The sequence below is a fragment of the Dermacentor silvarum genome, chromosome 11, assembly GCF_013339745.2.
Source record: "Dermacentor silvarum isolate Dsil-2018 chromosome 11, BIME_Dsil_1.4, whole genome shotgun sequence".
Classification (NCBI taxonomy): Eukaryota; Metazoa; Arthropoda; class Arachnida; order Ixodida; family Ixodidae; genus Dermacentor; species Dermacentor silvarum.
The window spans coordinates 109267354-109286172 of record NC_051164.1 but is presented as its reverse complement, the minus strand read 5'-3'; the positions used below and the strand labels follow the sequence as shown (position 1 = coordinate 109286172).

At 47.9% G+C, this 18819-nt stretch overlaps 1 protein-coding gene across 2 annotated transcripts in view; it reads left to right on the top strand.

Annotated features, from left to right (window-relative positions):
• Positions 1 to 18819, top strand: part of LOC119433187 (rho family-interacting cell polarization regulator 1) — a 131415-nt gene that overhangs the window by 38421 nt on the left and 74175 nt on the right. Inside the window, exon 1 of one of the 2 annotated variants that reach the window (XM_037700331.2) lies at positions 8655 to 8982. The exons of the other annotated variant lie outside the window; for it this stretch is intronic. Coding sequence (XP_037556259.1) covers positions 8901 to 8982 — 82 coding nt within the window. The 5' untranslated portion in view covers positions 8655 to 8900. Of the gene's footprint in view, positions 1 to 8654; positions 8983 to 18819 lie in introns of those variants that run through there. 2 annotated transcript variants of the gene reach the window in all.

The window sequence follows — 18819 nt, the reverse complement described above, 5'->3', positions numbered from 1 at the left end:
GCTGCAGTGCACGCCTCATTCCTGAAGCGTTTCGGCGGCGGCATTACGGCATGTCGCAACATTGCTTCAATGCTAATCGTAATTACGTCGACATGCATCCTGAGATGGTTCCTGTTTTCGTCTTTTTTGTTAGGGTTTGACTTATGTTAAATCATAAGCAGGCCCTGCCCTTTTGCAATGAATGAATGAATGAATGAATGAATGAATGAATGAATGAATGAATGAATGAATGGAATGAGTCAATACTGCATGATTCTGCTTGCTGGAGTGTAGACTTTCTGATAACCGCATTTCGTCATCTAGTGGCGATGGGGTTCGGCACGCCGTGGCATCATTGCTACTATGCCGTCAACCTCGTCGCTCGCGGCGTGGCTCGGCAGTTCCGGTCTATCGAGGAGCGTCGGGACGACGACTTCGCCCTCACACGCGGGGTTCGTGGCGGAACGCTGCGACCCTTCATCCGCGACCGCCTTATGCTGTTAGCCGCATAACGCTGCGACGACGTCGTCGCTTATCAATCGAAGACGGTGGCGCCGACGACCATGCGCGTCCATTGTCTTGCGGTCCTCATTACGTGGGGGGGTCTCCTTTTCCTCGGCTCACCAGGCATCGTTTGTTCGGGCCCGCGGGGTCCTCTCGACACGATGTGGTCCGTCGGCTGCTTGTTTCTCATCGGAAGAGAGTCGCTTCGCAATGCGGGCGTGCGTCGCCCGGAGGCGTCATGGCGTCGACGGCGACCAAAGAGGAAGCGTTGGCACGTAATTGGCGCGCACATGCCACCACTTCCGCGTCTGTGCCCGTTGCCGGCTTGGGAGAGAACGCTTGCGGCTGTGCGAAGAGCGACTTTCAAAACCGAGGCGAATGGCGAACCGAGTGATCGTGGCACCGTGTCACGTGCGCGTAGAATTGGACGATGACATTCTTCGTATTGAGTAGCGCGGTGCGATCACCGGCACGTCGTGCATGTGCGACCTACATCTCAAAGAATGTCTCTCTCTTTCACCTACGCAAGGACACATACGACAACACAAGTCACTCCGTCGCGTCACGCCTTGTGTTGTCGTATGTCCTTATCGTACTTGTGTCGGTGTTCGCCCTGCGCTACTCAATATACTCAAATCATGTACCAACAAGCTAAAATCGCACACGGACCTAGTAATCAGTGGGAGCGATTCGAATAGGAATCAAGTGATGACAGGTTCGTGTTTCGTCTTCTTTGTCCCCGTTGATTCGTTCGCGCTGTAAATAATAATGCTCAAAACGCTAGCTGTGACGAGGGAAAAATGCAAGAGCGCTCCCCTTACCGCCGGTACCACCACACGATGGTACCGCCTGTACCGATACCATTGGTACACCTGACCGCACGGTGGTTAACACTGGCACCGATACCAGCGCGAGATGCGTGCTCTAGACCGACCGTGGTGGAGGTAACTCGCCAGGAAATACGGTCTTTAAAATGTCAATACATGCGCGACCGATATATCTTCTTGTTATGCCTGTCATTTCTTGATACACGTCTACTAAGCGGCTTGATAATGTCCGAATTAATTTTTCAGTGCTTAGCCTATATACGCCTTAAAAACCCACATTGTGGCTGTCCCTTGCTGCTTATAACACAACACGCGCACACGCACACAAACAAACAAAGATCGAGAGAGAGCGAGAGAAAAAAAGGATGCGGCGACGAAATAACTTTGTGCTTCATGCAGCTGCGCTACTATATATTGTAATTATTTCTGAACGGTTATTTGATTCAAGGCAATGAGACAGCTTGAGCGACCACGGCAGTAGCGCGAGAGCTAGGACATGCGGGTTGCAAGATTTTACTGTCTGCTTCTTTCAAATGTTTGTCACTGTTATCGAGCTGCTGTAATCTTAACTTGATGTGAAATCGGTACTGGGCAGTGTTGGTTAAGCGAATACCATTTACTGTTTGTTTGCTTCTATTGTTTTGTTTACATCGAGTACGATGTACTGGATGCAAGACACGTTATATTGTCAATATATGCACCTGTCTGGTACGCACCACAGTGTTACGTGCGCTTATACGGGTGAATAAATTTTCTTGTGGTCCCCCGCCGTTGCTGTCTTACAGAGTAGCTTTCACACAGGATGTAAAGGAATTCGTGTCCGACGGTGTTTATCGAACCTTTACCTCACATCACAGCATCCAGATGCTCTTACCATGGGGCCGCAATTGCACGCATACTTTTCTCGAGCCAACGTGCGTCACGTTTCGCGTTCACGTGCGAGAGCGTGCGTGTCAGTTTACATTAGGCTTAAAGAGACGAGAATGAAACGGGCGAATGATAGTCAACCTTACCACGGTCTTCCGCGTCGTACTTCTTCCCGCGTACTCTTTAAAAAAAAAATCTGCGCCCTTTGGAACTTATCTTGTCCCACAACGATAATCGTCATCTATCCCGCCTACCGTGCACGTTAAAGAACCCCAGGTGGTCCAAATTTTCCGGAGTCCCCCACTACGGCGTGCCTCATAATCAGATCGTGGTTCTGGCGCGTAAAACCCCATAATTTAATTTTCTATCCTGCCTACCGGTACTTTCAGGTTACGATCGGCATGCGAGTTATCAGCGTGACATAGCATTCTCGACAGGAAAGTAGCAAGCGTGGAGTTTTCCAAAGAGAGAGATAAACGGGATGGGAAAGGCAGGGAGGTTAACCCGAAAAAGATTCTTGTTTGCTATACCCTGCACTGCAGGGTAAGGGGAAAAGTAGGACGGAACAGCGGAGAGAAAAATCAAAGAAACGGAAAAGGAAACGCGGGCAAGGCAGATGGCGATTGTTGTTCTGGGACAAGGTAAGCCCCAAAGGGTGGGAAGTTATTTAAGAGTGCACAGCTCCTATATCGCCCTCGACAAACATCGCCTTCGTGACGTCACTGCGTCGTCGTCTCGCAGTGTGCTTTTGCATACCACTGCTGCTCGCATTTCGGCATAGCTCGTGAGCGATGTAGTGCATATGCATAACCGTAAACACTACACTACATTAAATTTGCGGCCTGTGCGATGGATAAACGTGAACATTGCATGCGTTTACACGTTGCGTGTGATATTTTACGAATCGTATTTGTTAACCGCTTAACGAACGATTCGCTTCACGTAGACTCCAATACGTGCGTTGGATCTGTCTGCTTTTGAAGTACGACGATACACGGATCCCATGTTTATCGTACTTCCTTATATTTAACAGTGTACACCACGTGTTACACCCTTACGATCGGAATAACTCGTTCCTCCAATGAGGCGCACTTACAAGAACCGCGTCTGCAAACACGGCATTACGGGCTGTCGCGGACGGGTCTTTAACCGCCGTCCTTGGCTGTAAATTAAGCGGCAGTCCACCGCATCTGACGATGCGGCGGCGTCAGATGCAGCGGTCGATCGCTCGCGTGGCCTCCTCGTCTTGGACGCTCGTGTTCTCACGCCGCGCTAGATGGGACACTCGCGTGAGGAGGAGGACGGCTTTCCCGCAAGGCCGAGCGAGCGAGAGAGAGATCGCACCCGCGAACACGTGTTGCTCGCCGCAGAGTTCGTGTTTTGCCAGAGCCATTGTTTCGTCGCCTGCCGGTCACCGCGGTTCAAGGAATGTGGCCCTATCGCCACTTTGTATGCCGTGCTGTGTACGTGTGTGCGCGAGGCTTATAAATATATAACCCGACGTATGTATTACTTTGCCTGGGGAAAACGGTGCAGAAACCTTTGCGGAGGCTAAATGACTGCAGCCTCATCTTGTCTGAGTGCCTAACTGCCGGAGATGCCAGTATGGCGGTCTATGGCAACCTGGATGGCGATAATGGATATTGCATGGATTTGCCTGAACGTCGCCCGTTCCGGCTTAAAACGGCGTTGCGACTTTGCACGTTGATCATTTTTCGGCTGAATGTATAGCGTTATAAAGACAAAAATTCGCAATTATTACGCATGTGCCTTTCTGTGTTTGGAAAGCTACGATTGCTTGAATATTTACAAAGTTAGAGCGTAACAAATTATTCGCCATAAGAACTTCTCAAGCCGCAAGCATGAATATTAGACAAATCCGTGTATTACCCGTAATTCCCGGGGTAGCTGATTGATCGCAGCGCCATTCTTCCCTCTAGTGGCGTTCGCGAAAAATTATATCGCCTGAGAAGCCTGCTTCGCAGTGACACGTGTTTCTTCGCGTCTACACATCGCCTGTGCTATTTTCTGTAAAGTGGCCTGCGTTGTGGTCCCTCGTCATTAAGGCTCACTCGATTCGGTGTCACTGGCGTCTGTGAACTGAAGAAACGAACGCAAAGTCGGACAAAACAAATTTATACGGAACCTCACGGTGACGCCGACGGCGATGGCAGAAATGGGCTTGGACTGTCCATATAATTGCTATCTCCGTAAAACAAAAAAAAAAAAGGGGGGGGGGGGCGGTGCGCAAATATTGACGACGAGAGACCGCATATCGCACGTTTTGTTGCAGACTTTGAGAGCGACATCACGTCTTTGCGACCGTACTATCGACCAAAAAAGTGCACGGACTCCGGAATCTCAGAAAACGCTAAATATCCGAGCAACCTTTAGGAGTAGCCAGTAAAACCGTACATCACAATGTTGTTAGCAGGCACCAGTAGAGGCTGGAAAGGGGAATATCAGTCTGCGTTTTGAGGCTGCGGAGATATTCAGCTTTTTGTCAGATCCCTTGGTCCGTAAACTTGTTTTGGTCGATAGTACGTGTGCCTAGTGGCGGCAGAAGCGCCGGGGCTATACACCGTAGCCGGGGCACTACACTTTCTCTGCAGCACCGAATTTAGTCACCCCAGCATGGCTCATCGCTTCCGCCGCACTGCACAGTATTAGTGAGCAAGGGTGGTGATCTCACTTTGTCCGCTCCCCCTCCCACTTCATTCTTCCGCGCCGCGCAATGTAGGTTACTCGCCGGGGTTAACCGGCCTCACAATGCGTGGATTATAAGCGGACGCATCGCGCTTTACGCCGCGGCGTCGCTGCCTCCGGCGTGCGCATCTATACTGCTCCATGCGCGCATAGGCGTTAATGCTGTGTGCGGTGCTCCGCGGGCTCGCCGAGCGTGTAATTGCTTCCGTGTCGATTTCATCGAGCGGCGGCGGCGCCTGTCCGGCGCCGCTTGCGGCGTGTGAGAATCGGCGCCGGTTTAGCTTGACGCACGCTGTTATTTTTACGAGCGTTGTTACCCTGACGGCCTGCCAGCGCGAAGGCTCTTCTTCCGACGGGCCGCGTTGTGTCCCTTGTGTCAGGGACGCTGCAGCCCGCATTCTTCGCGTCCTCCCCTGCGATGTTCGCGTGTACGGTGCGTAGTGATACGAGCTCCTCGTCAAGCGTGGAGGATCCTCGACCGAGCGAGCCCTTGGTCGACAATCTAATCTTTCTCGAAGGACGCGCGCAACCTTCTATATCGTCGGTTCACGGCCTCACGTGCTACTACTACTACAGCATTCGTTCACGCGCGCTGCGCTCGCACACTTTCTGTGCAGCGTGCATTGCAGGAGTGCCATTTCGTACCTGGTCGAATTTCACCTGGTTTTCTTCCCTCCTTTGAGAATCCTACTTCATTTTTTTAAATTTGTTTCCTCTGTGACCTTTTATTCCCTTTACCCCTTTCCCCAGTACAGGGTAGCCAGCCGGTATCTACACTGGCTAACCTCCTTGTCTTTCTTTCCCTTTCTTTCTCTCTCTTGAGAAAGACAGGAAGGACGGGAATGCTCCTGAGCCTAATTAAAGAACGGGAGATCGCGGATTTCTACAGTGCCAAGAATAGCCACGCGGTGACGTCAGACACGCGAAGGATAACGAAATGCCAGAAGTTCAGCGCAGTGTTCGCCGATTTCCTCTGTTTCGTAGCTTTGTCTATCGTTATAAGGTGATGATGGTATGTGGGAAACAACGAACGCGTAGTCTGTGTTAAATTCCCAGCGTAGTGTCGTTCGCACAGTCGTGTCGTGCAGCCAACTTAAGGCTCAATCACACTTGGTTCGACACGACACCGATTTTGGTCTGCCGACTGTTGGCGACAGCACGGTTCACAGGACGGAAAACGCTGTCGTCAGCAGTCGGCACACCAAAATCGCTGTTGCGTCGGCCTATATTGTGAACGAGCATTTACACAGTGACGTGATTTGTCTCGCTCGCTGAAGCGCTCTGGAATCTCGGATATGTGCGCCGGATCATTTCTCCTCCCTACGCGCAAGCAAATAGGCCCACGTATCACGAGGTGATTAACACTTTAGCCATGTCATTACATGAGCAATGACTTATCTAGATGGAAGCCACTAAATCCGCCATACGGAAGGACCCCTTGTTGTGGAAATCGTTGACGTAGCGTAAACTAGTTATCTTAGACAAACTATATATATATATACTATCCGAAGTGGTTTGGCACTCAGTTATGCGTGCAACCTGTAAGGGGTAGGCTAGGCTTGTCCGAAATGGTTAAGCGGTTCAATGCGGCGCTACCCCATTCAACGCTACCTTGTTCAAATGCCCACGCTAACACATGGACATTTAAGGGAGACACCGGTTCTGGCATGTTTGCATGGAAAAAGATATACGCATAGGGGAATTATAACTATAACGACATGGCACAGTGCGCAGTGACGTCACACGGTAAGCAAAACCGTTCATATTGGAAAAGGCCGAATCTGAACGAATCGATTATTTTGCTGTAACGCAACTCACCGTATAGTGACACCTTTGGCTATGGCGTTTTGCTGCCGAGCACGAGGTCGTGTGATCGATTCCCGGCCGCAGTGCATTCCGACGCGAGCGGAATGCAAAAAAAAGTGCTCGTGTGGCGTGCTTTGGGTGGACTTTACAAAAGAGCTCCACGTGGACCCACTCATAATGCATTGGCCAGTTTTGGGACGTGAAACCCCACAATTTGGTCTTGCGGCAACGTTTTTACCCGCCACCCTTCGCCGCGTGAGTTTATATGCAAGAAACGAATTCCTTGGCTCTTTCAAACCTTCTTCCCTGATCGCCTGCAACCGCGCAAGAGACTCGCAGAGAATGAAGTGCACATTCTATGACGCTGTACGGTGGAATGCACTACCAAGCTGTACCCAAACCACTTCCTCACAAATGTATACGAACAAACCTGACGTTTCTTCTGAACACGTTAATTGAATGAGACTAATTGATGGAAAAGCTTTTGCTTTTCTCTGTTCTTTCTTTTACTACATTTGGTTTAGGTCACTGTATGTTATGGCATCGAAAAATAAAAATATAATATATATACAAATTTGTAATGTGGTTCTGGCGCAAGGAATAAAAAGCGGAAAGAAGGGACAGAACGAGCGCCATACACAAAGGGCGCTGTTTCGATCCTTTCTTCATTCTGCTTACATTTCCTTGCACCAGAACCACATTTCAAGCATGAGCTAACTAGCGCAACATCGCATTCTGCTTTGTATCAATGTTTGCGCTCTATTACTAATTAGTAATCACGTATACTTATTGCCCTTTACTCAGTTTTTATGTTTTTTCTTTGACAGTTTTGTACTTTCGAGGGTAGGGAACCTTTTTAAATGCTGACTTATTGTTCTATTTTTTACCATGCATGCATAAGTGATCATTGTATGGCGTCCGTTGCCTCTTCCGAACTGAGCATAACACTTCATATAATTGCCGCGGGTGTCTCTTTATATATATATATATATATATATATATATATATATATATATATATATATATATATATATATATATATATATATATATATATATATATATGAGACACCCGCGGCAATTACTAACTCTACGATCTTCTCTCCTGTTGAGGAGCCTGTCCTGTTGAGGAGCCTGTCCTGTTGAGAAGCTTCCCCTTACCACCCATATATGCCACGTCTCTATACGCAAATTTACTAATGTGGAGAATAAATGGTGTATTGCACACTTAAAAAAAAATAAAAGGCTTCTGGGCCTTATCTTTTCTCCGTCTTGCGTACATATACGTGATTTAGCACTGCGCTCGCTACTTTCCTTTTCAGGAAAGCTGTGTCGCGGTTATACTGCCATTCGTGACTTGAAAATACCGGGCGCTTAGCGTCGAAGAAATTGCACGTAAGATATACGACGACAGTTGTTGGGAGACGAGATAAGCCCCAAAAAGGGTGTAACATTTATTTTAGGAGCGTGTGCTGTATTGGATTGTTCCGTATGAACCAGATCGCATGGCTTCGATGTTGCCTATTATTATTTGTTTGAAGACGTTTTTATTGCGTTAATTATTGTTTTTTAGTGGATATAACTTCCTCTCTGGACTATATTCGCCTTCCGCCGGAAGTGGATTAGGAGGTCGGGGTGTCGCGGTGTTAGCAGTGCACCGAACTTGGCGCGAAGACGCACTATATAATGCGCGCTCTCACCTTGCGACGTTCGTCGGTCGGCGCGCTGATTGCGGGAGTTAATCTAATCTCTCGTCCACGCGTCACCATTCCCCGTGCCGATGGCGGAGGTGTCCTCCGGTATCCCGGCGTTTCACTTCGGCGCCGTTGGGGCGCGCTTTTGTCTCGCTCTGCGACGCAATGGCTTCCTCTTTTTGTCTTGTCTCGGCTTCGCGTTCACCTGCCTCCCTTTCCCTCCACAATCGTCGTGGCTGTCGCGATGATGTCACGCGACGTGCGGGGTTTTGCGGTGGTTTTGTGCCCTTAGCGACCGGAATCCCTCCCTCCGTAGCAGCGCGCGCGCGCGCAGACCGGTGTCCCGAAAGCCGCGTCTGCAGTCTACCGGTGCGGGAATGGCTGTGTGCTAAGAAAGCGAGTCCTGTTGCATTGTAGCGATTGGATGCGGTGTTTCCTTTTGCGTGCGTGAGTGGTGGTACTGTTTCTTTCGCCCACCTGTGGGAGTATTCGGCGCGATCGTCGTCTTCGACGCGGATATGACGTCTCTGGAGAACGGCTTCCCGGCGACGCCGCTGGATCAGCCGCTCGAGCGACGATGGAAGTCCGTCCTGGTCGTCGGTAAACTTGTAGCCTTCCTTACCTACTATACCTCTGTTCTTGCCATTGCAGCTACCAAAAAAAGCTAGTTCTTTAGTTTTTTTTTTTAGTTAGTTCTTGGTTTCCTTGCATCACGGGAACACCAATTAAAGGATGCAGGGCTACAGGTCCACCGCGACCGCATTTCGATGGGGGCGAAATGCGAAAACACCCGTGTACTTCGATTTAGGTGAACCCCAGGTGGTCCGAGTTATTCCGGAGTCACTACGGCGTACCTCATAATCAGATCGTGGTATTGGCGCGTAAAACCACAGAATTATTTTTTATGACTACAGGGGCTCGCAGCAGCTGACTTGGGTCCTGACCTTTATAAAATGCATTGTGCTCCGCACAGAGCACTTTTTTTTTTTTTTTTCTCATCCGCAGGGTAGATACGATAGCACCCGAATGGTGTTCATTCCCAACGTCGCGTTCTCGCGTATCTTTCGTTGCTTTTGCATCGTGATGCCGTCGATATGGATAATGCGTTACTGCTTGCGGCACAGATAAGTGCTACCAAATGGCGGTGTTCCTCGTCTGTTTGGCAATTCACGAAAGATTGGCGGGCTATCGTCTGAAAGCGCGATTGTTGTTGCCGTCGAGCCAGGTTATTCACGGGGCGTTAGATTAATCGCATATTTTATGTTAAGTTATTATCGTGTGCTTTTTTTTTGTTTGTTTGTCTGTGCTTCCGATCCCTGTTAGAAACACTGAGTTGAGGCTAACATTTCTTGCCTGCGTGTGCGGGCGTTTGTCACGCCGAGAGTATAATTTACAATCGCAGGATATGCACAGTTTTGTTCACAGGGTGGATATATCCCGCATTCGCCTGCTGTAGCTTTGCAGCTTAGACTATAGGGACGCCGAAGCGCTAGCTAGTCATTCTTCACTATAGCGTTCGGGACAGCAGGTCTGTGTTTGAAATCGTGTAAATGTAAGTTTAGCGTGAAATCGCGTGTTCTGTTTTAGTGGACTTATGCGTGTAACCGTGGATTTCATGAAAGCAGGATCGCGCGCGTAAAAAGGAAGAAATAGAAATAAAGCTTAATCTAGACGTTTTATGAAGGAATCCTACTATCGAAAACTAATTCGATGCAAGCTTGCGGTATCACGGTCGCCACGTTTAAGTACCTCTGTGCCCACGGATTTATTCTGGATTCTCTTTAGGCTGTTTCCCGACATTTTTATAAATGGGTATTAAATGGAAACACTAAATCAGGTTAGTCTGATGAAGCATTATTTCGAAACTTTTTTTTTTCGTCGTATTTGGGGTAACCGGCTTGTTATTAAAATAGAAAATGAAGGCCAATTCCGGTTTTCTTTTATTTCTAACCGAAACCCGAGCGCTGGTACGTCAGTGTGACGTCATAGATTTGGAGTTTTTTTTTGTTTTTTTCTTTTCGTATTTGGGCCGTTCTGGCTTAGTGAAACTTGCCAAGTCTAGAAACTTGCCAAGATCCACCTTGCACTCTTTTAGGTTACAATGCAGTCCCTCTATACCATACAAAATTGCCTAGTCCCAGCAGACGGCGTCAAAATTCATGACGTCACGTCGAGGTGATGCGGGAAATTCAAGAATGGCGTCGGCATACGTCTCTCTCGTTCTCGCTTTTTTTTTTTTTTTCCATTTTTTCTTGTGGCTCACCGAGCCTCTTCTCCCGCGGTAAGAGTGCTATTTTCGGTTTTGTACGAGGGTAACTTATGGACATATTCGGGTGGTCGTGTTAGAGCGCTCTGGTAGCTCTACAAAGGTCATGTAAAACAGTTACTAAGCGTTACCGTTTGCATAAACGGGTTCCTATGATGATAACAATGCAGGATCATCACTTCCATACCCGGTTACTGTCGTAATACGGCTTTAAAGTTGTTTTTCGCCACTTTTGTAGCACGGCCAGAGCGCTCTGAAACGACCACTCGAATATGCCAATAGTTAATGCAGCTCGGCTTATTTTGCTCTTTAATGTGCCTTTTAAACTGTCGCCGATACAAACACACTGCCCCCCCCTTCAGTAACCTCTGCTCCAAGTGGCCTCCGAGATCTAAGTTTTCTTTACCTTTGTAGACCCAGGCATTGTGAGTCACCAATCTTTGCAGACTCGCTCGCTCTTGCACGTACAAAGGGCCAATATTTACATTGGATCAGCCGGCGATACGGCGCCGCGCAGGTGTTCGGTACGTGACGTCACTGCAGCTGCGATCGCGCTCTGCCTGCGCCCATAGCCTGTGACATTTGCTCCACGGATACTATTGCGTCGACTTGTAGATTTTTGCTGCTTACGTGTACTCTATGGGCTTATATGTATAGCCGATAATCACTTCTGCAGCATTTGGTTTCTACACGGCCTTTGTTTTTCACATTGAACCGTCGCAACGGTTTCACGGCTCTGCTGTTTTTGCTGCTGACCAGGAAGTATAGCACGTTCGATTTCCGAGCATGGACGGGCGCATCCCGGCGGTAGTGCGAAATGATATATATATATATATATATATATATATATATATATATATATATATATATATATATATATATATCTCAAGGGGAACATTGCGACCACCAAAGGAAGACACGGTTCGACTCCCACCAAAGGTCGTGGGGTCGAGTGCCTTAATTACCCCCATCTTATTTAACTGTGTCCTAATTCGTCTCAATTAACACAGGCAGGCGTGGGTTCGACTTCCACCAATGGCCCTGGGTTCGTGTGCCGTAATGAACTCTATCTTAATTAAACCTGCCTTAATTACCTTGGCCTTAATTGACGTCATCAGCTGCCTCGGTTGTTTCACTTGGACCATCGTGTCTCACTTGACCATCGTGGTTACGACAATGCAAAATTCTCCCCCTAACGGGGCATATAAAAAAATGCGGTTGTATAGTTGTCCTTCGCATTTTTAATTTTTTTTTATATATAGCGCATTGTGTAGCGAGAACATACATATACGCGCCGCAGTGTTTCCGTGGCTACGGCGTTCTGATGCTGACCACTAATTCGGGTGTTCGAATCTCCACCGCACCCTCAGTATTCTTATTGGGACGTGCAGTATGTAAGAGCTATCACGTCCTTAGATCTATACGTGCTCGTTAAAGAACCTCAAGTGGTCGAACTTAACGCGGTGCCCTGCACTAGTGCTTCCCTCATACTGCTCGTATAGCTCCAGAACTTTAAGTCCAATCAGTTAATTATAGTGCAAAACGTGGCACGCCATCATGTGTGCCGTGCTCGCTCTATGCGTTGCACTCCCTTAAAGAACTGACAAGCACGACCAGAACCATTCAAACATGAACAAGGAAATACAAGTAAAAAAATTGTATATAATACTATACATTATGTTCCCTTAGAGATAGAGCATGGTGTTAAACCTCGAAGTTTCTGATCAAGTATGTCCGGCGTTTGCTTCAAGCCCATGCAGTTAATAAATTCTGGTGTTCTGCGGGCCAAAACCACGATGTGATTATGAGGCAGGCCGTAGTGGGGGGACTCCGGACTAATTTTGATCACGTGGGGTTCTTTGACGGGCAACCAATGCACGGTACACGGGCGTTCTTATATTTCGCCCCCATCGAAATGCCGTGGCCGGGATTCGATCTCGCGACCTCGGGCTTAGCAGCGCAACGCCGAAGCCTCTACGCCACCACGGCGGGTTTCGAACACATGCAGTCTTCCTATATTGCTCTGCTGGTACGAATTTTCGCGTTTGGTTTCCGTTCGTCCGCTGTTCACATTAGGCCATTCAGTAGTTCCTTTTAGCGGTCGACCTTCTTTTCGTGACGTCAGCAGGCTCGTTGAGCTATAGCCCCTAATTTCAGCTCTATAGCCGCTGAGTGCAATGTGACGTCTCTAATGGCATTATATATCACTACTCGGGGAAAACATCAGAGAAAAAAAAAGCGCTGTTTGTCTTGTGGCGTGATTCATGTATTGCTGTGTAAAAATGGTCAACAACCGCTTTCCATGGCGGGTAGGTCGTTAGTGCCGCTTCCGGAGCAAGGTACCGTTTAACCTTCGCCCGTGAACTTTTGTTTTTTCTTTTTCGTTGGTGTTTCTTCTTATCCTTGAGGTTATTTTTGTTTTGTGCGAGCGCGGATCGTAGAATTTGTCCCCTCAAAACGAGTCTCGACATACGACTGGATTTCTTGAAGACGTTCAGGAAGAACGGTGGAAAGCTAGCCGCGGTCTAAAAACAGTTGTAGTGATAACCTTTTGCCATTTATATAATATATATAATGGGTGTGTGTGAGAGATAGGAGTTCCTGGCAACCGTATCGGTATTTGACAAAGTTCACGTCCTGAAAACGCAACAAATCTATTTCATCGTTCCGGTCGCCGACCTTCACTTTTGTATGTGACTCAAGCATCTGCTGCGTTTTTTTTTTTTTTTTTTTTTTGGGGGGGGGGGGGGGCGCATCGTTAGCAAGTTCGACTCATTTCCAAACTACGTGGTCATTCATGGTGCATGCCTTAGTACTTACATTTCGAATATATATGCGTATGTTTCATCGGTTTAAGTGTTCAATGAATAGAGGGTCAGTCGGTTTGACTGAAAGATATAGGTGGTTGACTGATATTTTTTTGTTTTAATTGGGTTTTACGCGCCAAAATCACGATATGATTGAGGCACGCCGTAGTGGGAGACCTTAGAATAACTTTCACCACCTGGGGAACCTTAACGTGCACCCAATTCACGGTACACTGGTGGTTGGTTGATTTAGTTATTTTCATGGTTAGGCGGATGACTATCGTGTCAGTTCAGAAGTGTAGTAGCAGAAAGTGCAGTTACTCCAGCACCTGACCTTCCAATAGGCCGCGCCTGTTGTCAGCTGGCGAATTTGTGAGTCGCCAGTAGTTCCTAGAAAAGGTCTTTTCGACTAACTTTTTCTTGCGTCAAATGAAGGTACAAGCGGTTCAAACCCTAGAAAATAATACTTCAAGGGTACAGTACGCTGTAGATGGGATCCGTCCTGACGTCATGATACATACGCACTCGCTCTCCGCTACTGCGATTACTGCAGCTGCCCGCACGCGATCGCAGCTGGCAGAAACGCGTGCGGCACTCGTGTTTATATTCTTTTATGAGTGACGTCATCCTACGTAGCCCTATTGCTACACGACGTCAGAAAAATTCACACTGTGTCATGGTGTTACGACAGTCTTGACGGCGCCAGATGTGGCATTTTGAGAGCGACTTCAGCATCGAAATTAAAATTCATTGTAAGTATTGCCAAACATTTATACTTGTCAAACGCTAAGGACTAATGGTTGGGCTAGTTTGTCTTGCATAGCTATTAAGGACAAAATATACGCAGGCATAGGGAAGGGGAGACGGTGATATACTCATTGTACGGATTAATAGTAGGTATATTTTTACATCTATCTTGTCACGCGTGCGCACTAAGTGTATACCGCAATATCACGGGATGACACATGTGTGCGTCAAGAACGGGTGCACAAGAATCGATATTCTGCGGTGTCCGCAGTGCGATTGACGGCTCACCTATACAACAGTAGCTGTTGCTTTCGATAAAATAGGCTGCCAGCGCAAGCTTTGAAGAGGTTTAGCGCTCCTGCCCGGAATGCTTGACCCCGATCCTCACAACCGCATGCAGTAACGTTAACTATTATTGATGTCAAATGTTATACTCTTACGGTGCGGGAAGCACACGCTCCGGCTTGCAGAGCGTTGCACGATATCGCCGTCGAGGTAATACGAGGGTCGTGTTCCGCTTATCTCGTCCTTATCGGGCCGCTGCAATTAGCCTCCAATCCTGAGCCGGCCGGGGTCGCTTTTCCCAGCGGCCTCTTGTACGCGCGCACTGACTCACCGAACCAAGCAAGACGACGACGTTGTCGCCCTTCGCTAGAGAAAAGACGCAGTAAAGCGATTCGATTGCCCCTGACGTGTCTAGCACGACGGAGCTTCGGCCACGAACCCGGAACCTGAGGTTGCTCGTCTATAGCTGGACAACGTCATATTGTGTTATTTCGGCGTTTTGAGCCAATCAGAGAGGCCGTATAAGAGCATTGTGAGCCAATCAGAACTGAACAGATGGCGAATTATACAAGATGACGGAATTTGACAATGACCACAACACTCCACCCCTGAATGGTATATAATAAATAGGTCGATAAGAAAGACGACCTTCGCTGACGTCATTGCGTACTTTTTAGGTGCTGCGCTGCCAGTGTCGTTAAATTTCTCAATGTACGTCACAGTTTATGGGTCCGGTACCGACGCCCCCGCGGGGTGGCTCAGTGACTACGGCGTGCTGCTGGGCACAAGGTCGCTGGTTCGATTCCCGAACGCGGCGTCCGCATTCCGATGCAGCGGTGGAATGTAACAATGCTCGTTAACCGTGCTTCAGGTGCACGTTAAAATTATTTCCCCATGTGGTCAAAATAATCGGGATCTTTCCATTACAATGTCCCTGCGCTGGTTCAAAACGTTGAAAAAGTTTTTGTTATTTCGTTTTTTTTTTCTTTTTAAGCGGAGCTTCCTTTGTCAACTCTCTATCGCTCCTCCTTTCACATAGATTCCAGTATGGGCGTTGGATGGGGATATCTTTAAAATACAGTGCTAGCGTGTGAATCCTTTCAACTGTGCGTAAATATATGACTTGCATGTTAACAAATTAAACTTTTATGTGTACTGCATTTGAACGGACAGTATAGCTACTCGTAAGATACGGTTTGTCAGTAGTTAGGAGCTGCGCTCACTGAAATGCAACGCATGTTAATAAGCTGGCTGTTCCATATATTCAGAATGTTCCGAAAGTAACTTGTCAGCAGACCCGAAACCACGCGTTTCGAATAAAGTACTGGCTCTGTTCTGAACACGAACTTTCGTGGTCTTAGCAACTGGTTGCGTCCTCGAGTTTCTGAAATAACTAGGCAGGCGAGTATTCAGGCATATGTGCTTAGTTGTATAGCGGACATATATACGCATGCACTCTAAACATTTAATAGGGTGCGTAAACGTCTGCACTTATACTTCTGTAGCTATACTGAGTGCATATACAGTATACAGTCACATCTATGGTGTTATCATTAACGATTTGTTACTCGTACTCACGGTTGTCGGCACAGTTGGGCTCGCATACGCGGACACTCGAACTTCGGCTTAATCTATGTTAAGCGATAGCGCGGTACGTAACGCATAGTTACGCAGAAAACTTTACTATTAATACGAATAGCATTCTTGGCATTGTCCGACTATATCTTTCTTTCCGGATATCTGACTGTCTAAGCGAAAATGTGGGCCGATCCCGAATGTACTGCAGCGTAAACATGTGGGCCTATCCCGAAGCTTGTGCAGTCTAGAAATGTGGGCCGTTCGCATGGGTGGTGTGCCACTGGATATGTACCGCTCTAATGAACCTATTTGATGCCGATTTGGGTCACCGTGTATGCACCACTTCACGGTGGCGCCGCTAGGGGACGCAGGGAAGCGCGAGAGAGGAACCCGGATGCAGTGCATGCCTGATACATGACGCGTTTCGGGTATGCGCATATACTTGCATGGATAGCCATCGTGTAGATGAGTTCTGCACGAATTTTATGACGCCTTATCGATAACACACCAATTGCGTTGTTTACGTCACTAAACGTAACTGAGGTAGGCCGTATACCGGAGCTTCATCTGGACTATACGATTGATGTGGCGAAGTAGGTATATACTACTTCGCCATCGATATGGAATGCGGCCAAGCTGACGGCCGTTTGTTTGTTGCCGCGGCTCCTCCAAAAGACGGCAGCTGCTCGACCTTTCCTGTTTGTCTTTCGCGGCGATAAGGCACGCTCCGAGGAGACGCACTGCTGCCCCCGAGATGACACCGACCTCGGCGGACGAAGCGCCGTTTCGTTCCTCGCTGTTTTTGAGACGGGCGCGTGCTGGCGCGGGCCGGTATTTAATTCCACCTCATTGTTGCCGCCGCTCGCTCGTTTCGTTCTCGTCTGTCCCGGGCCTAGCCTGTCTCGGAGCGGGAGTTCGTACTTAACCTTGCATGGAGGGAGGGAGGGCAGGAGGGCTTGCAGTACCTTCTTCTCAACAGAAGTGCGAGGCGGACTATAGTTTGGAGTTCCTCGACGGTTCTTCGCTCGGCGGTGAATAATGCCGACGTGTGACGGCGTGGTACGTATCATATGTAAATGTAACGCAAATTGTGTCGGATCCCCGAATTCGCTTTTGAAACGTAATGAGCAATAATTATAAAATAAAAGGTGTGAACGCGCTTTCTTTTTTAGTCCAGTCATTCCGTATTTTTTTTCTCACGTCGCCCTGTACCGGCTCCGCGTTTGACGTCAGCTATATATATATATATATATATATATATATATATATATATATATATATATATAGGAGTTCGTACGACGCCGGCTGCGGCGGTGAGAGCCGACGCCAAGGTGATGCAGCGCAGCTTGCGTGGGAGCCATCGCCATACTTGCAAAAAAAAAGAAAAAAAGCTAGCCACGACCGCGCTCGAACGCAGCAGCATGCATTCAACTGCGGCTGTTTTCAGTGAAACGGACTCCTACTGCTTTCGAAGGGCGTGAGAACTCGCTCACGCAGCTTAGCTGTCTTTGATGTATCAATTGTCAGATTATCATACATCTGCGAAGGATTTCTTTGGTCGACGTTCGTCTTTAACGTGAGATGCATGTGCCGGGGGTGGCTCAGTAGTCATGACGTTGATTCTGTAGTTGAGCACAAAGTCGCTGGTTCAATTCGCGGGATGCAAGAACGCTCGAGTGCTTAGACTTAGGTGCACGTTAACGAACCCCCAGGTTGTCGAAATTAATCCAGAGTCCCTCACTATGGCGTACCTCATAACCCACTACTGCGGTTCCGGATGCGTTAAGCCCCGCAATTTAATTTTTAATATTTTATGGGAGAAAGAAGCGCAAAAAGAGAACGGCAATAACGATTAACGCACGAGCCGGCTGTTTTCTTTTGCTTGCGTGGACCGCGTCTTCTGTGAGCGTGTATGGTTCTCGAAACTTTCTATAGGTTGAGCCATTGCTTGTTTTAGAATCTAGTGTAGTTATTCTTCACTGGCGATTATTATTATTAAGTTGGTATGGCGTAAAAAACTATCAGAGATCTGAAAGAGAGCTGGCAAGTGTCGCCATGAGGGATAAACAATGAACTATAATCCCAGTGACGTCACCGGCGAAAGATGGTGCAGGCAGAGCAATTCACCACCCGTCTTTCGCCTCTGCGTTTCCCATGTCTTAGCAAGCCTCGTTCTAAACTAAAAGTGGACCGCTTGTTATTTCAACGGTGAAGCAATAAAATTCGATCTCTGCAGAGGAAGATGTTTTCTTTCTTTTTAAGAAGCACATTGGATATGTCAAGGTCGCGGGATAAGTCAAATTAGCGTAATCAATATGCAGATTTCTCGGGTGAGGCAGATTTGATCTCTCGGGTGTGTCCCCGACCTTACCCCTCGAATACGGTACGACGGTGACTTTGTGGTCGCCGCTTCATGTTTCTTTTTCTTTTTTGAGTACAATGAAAAAAAAAAGTTTCCCAGTCCTGTCGCGCTATAATAGGCTGATACGAAGGGGGCATGCGAGGCACGATGAGAAAGTTTACGCGTATTGCATCGATAATGAAAATGTTAATGAGCTTTTTTTTTTCCTCGCGGTAATCGAGCATGCCGCGGTTTCTCAACCTTTACGGCAGTTCAGCTGCTGAACACGGTGTTTCAAGTTCGATTCCCGACCGTGACTGCAGCATTGCAATTGGTTGCGGAGGGGCTCGTGTAGTTCTTAGATTTATAGGGGCACTCTAGGGGAGACAACCCGGAAGGTTAAAACTACACCG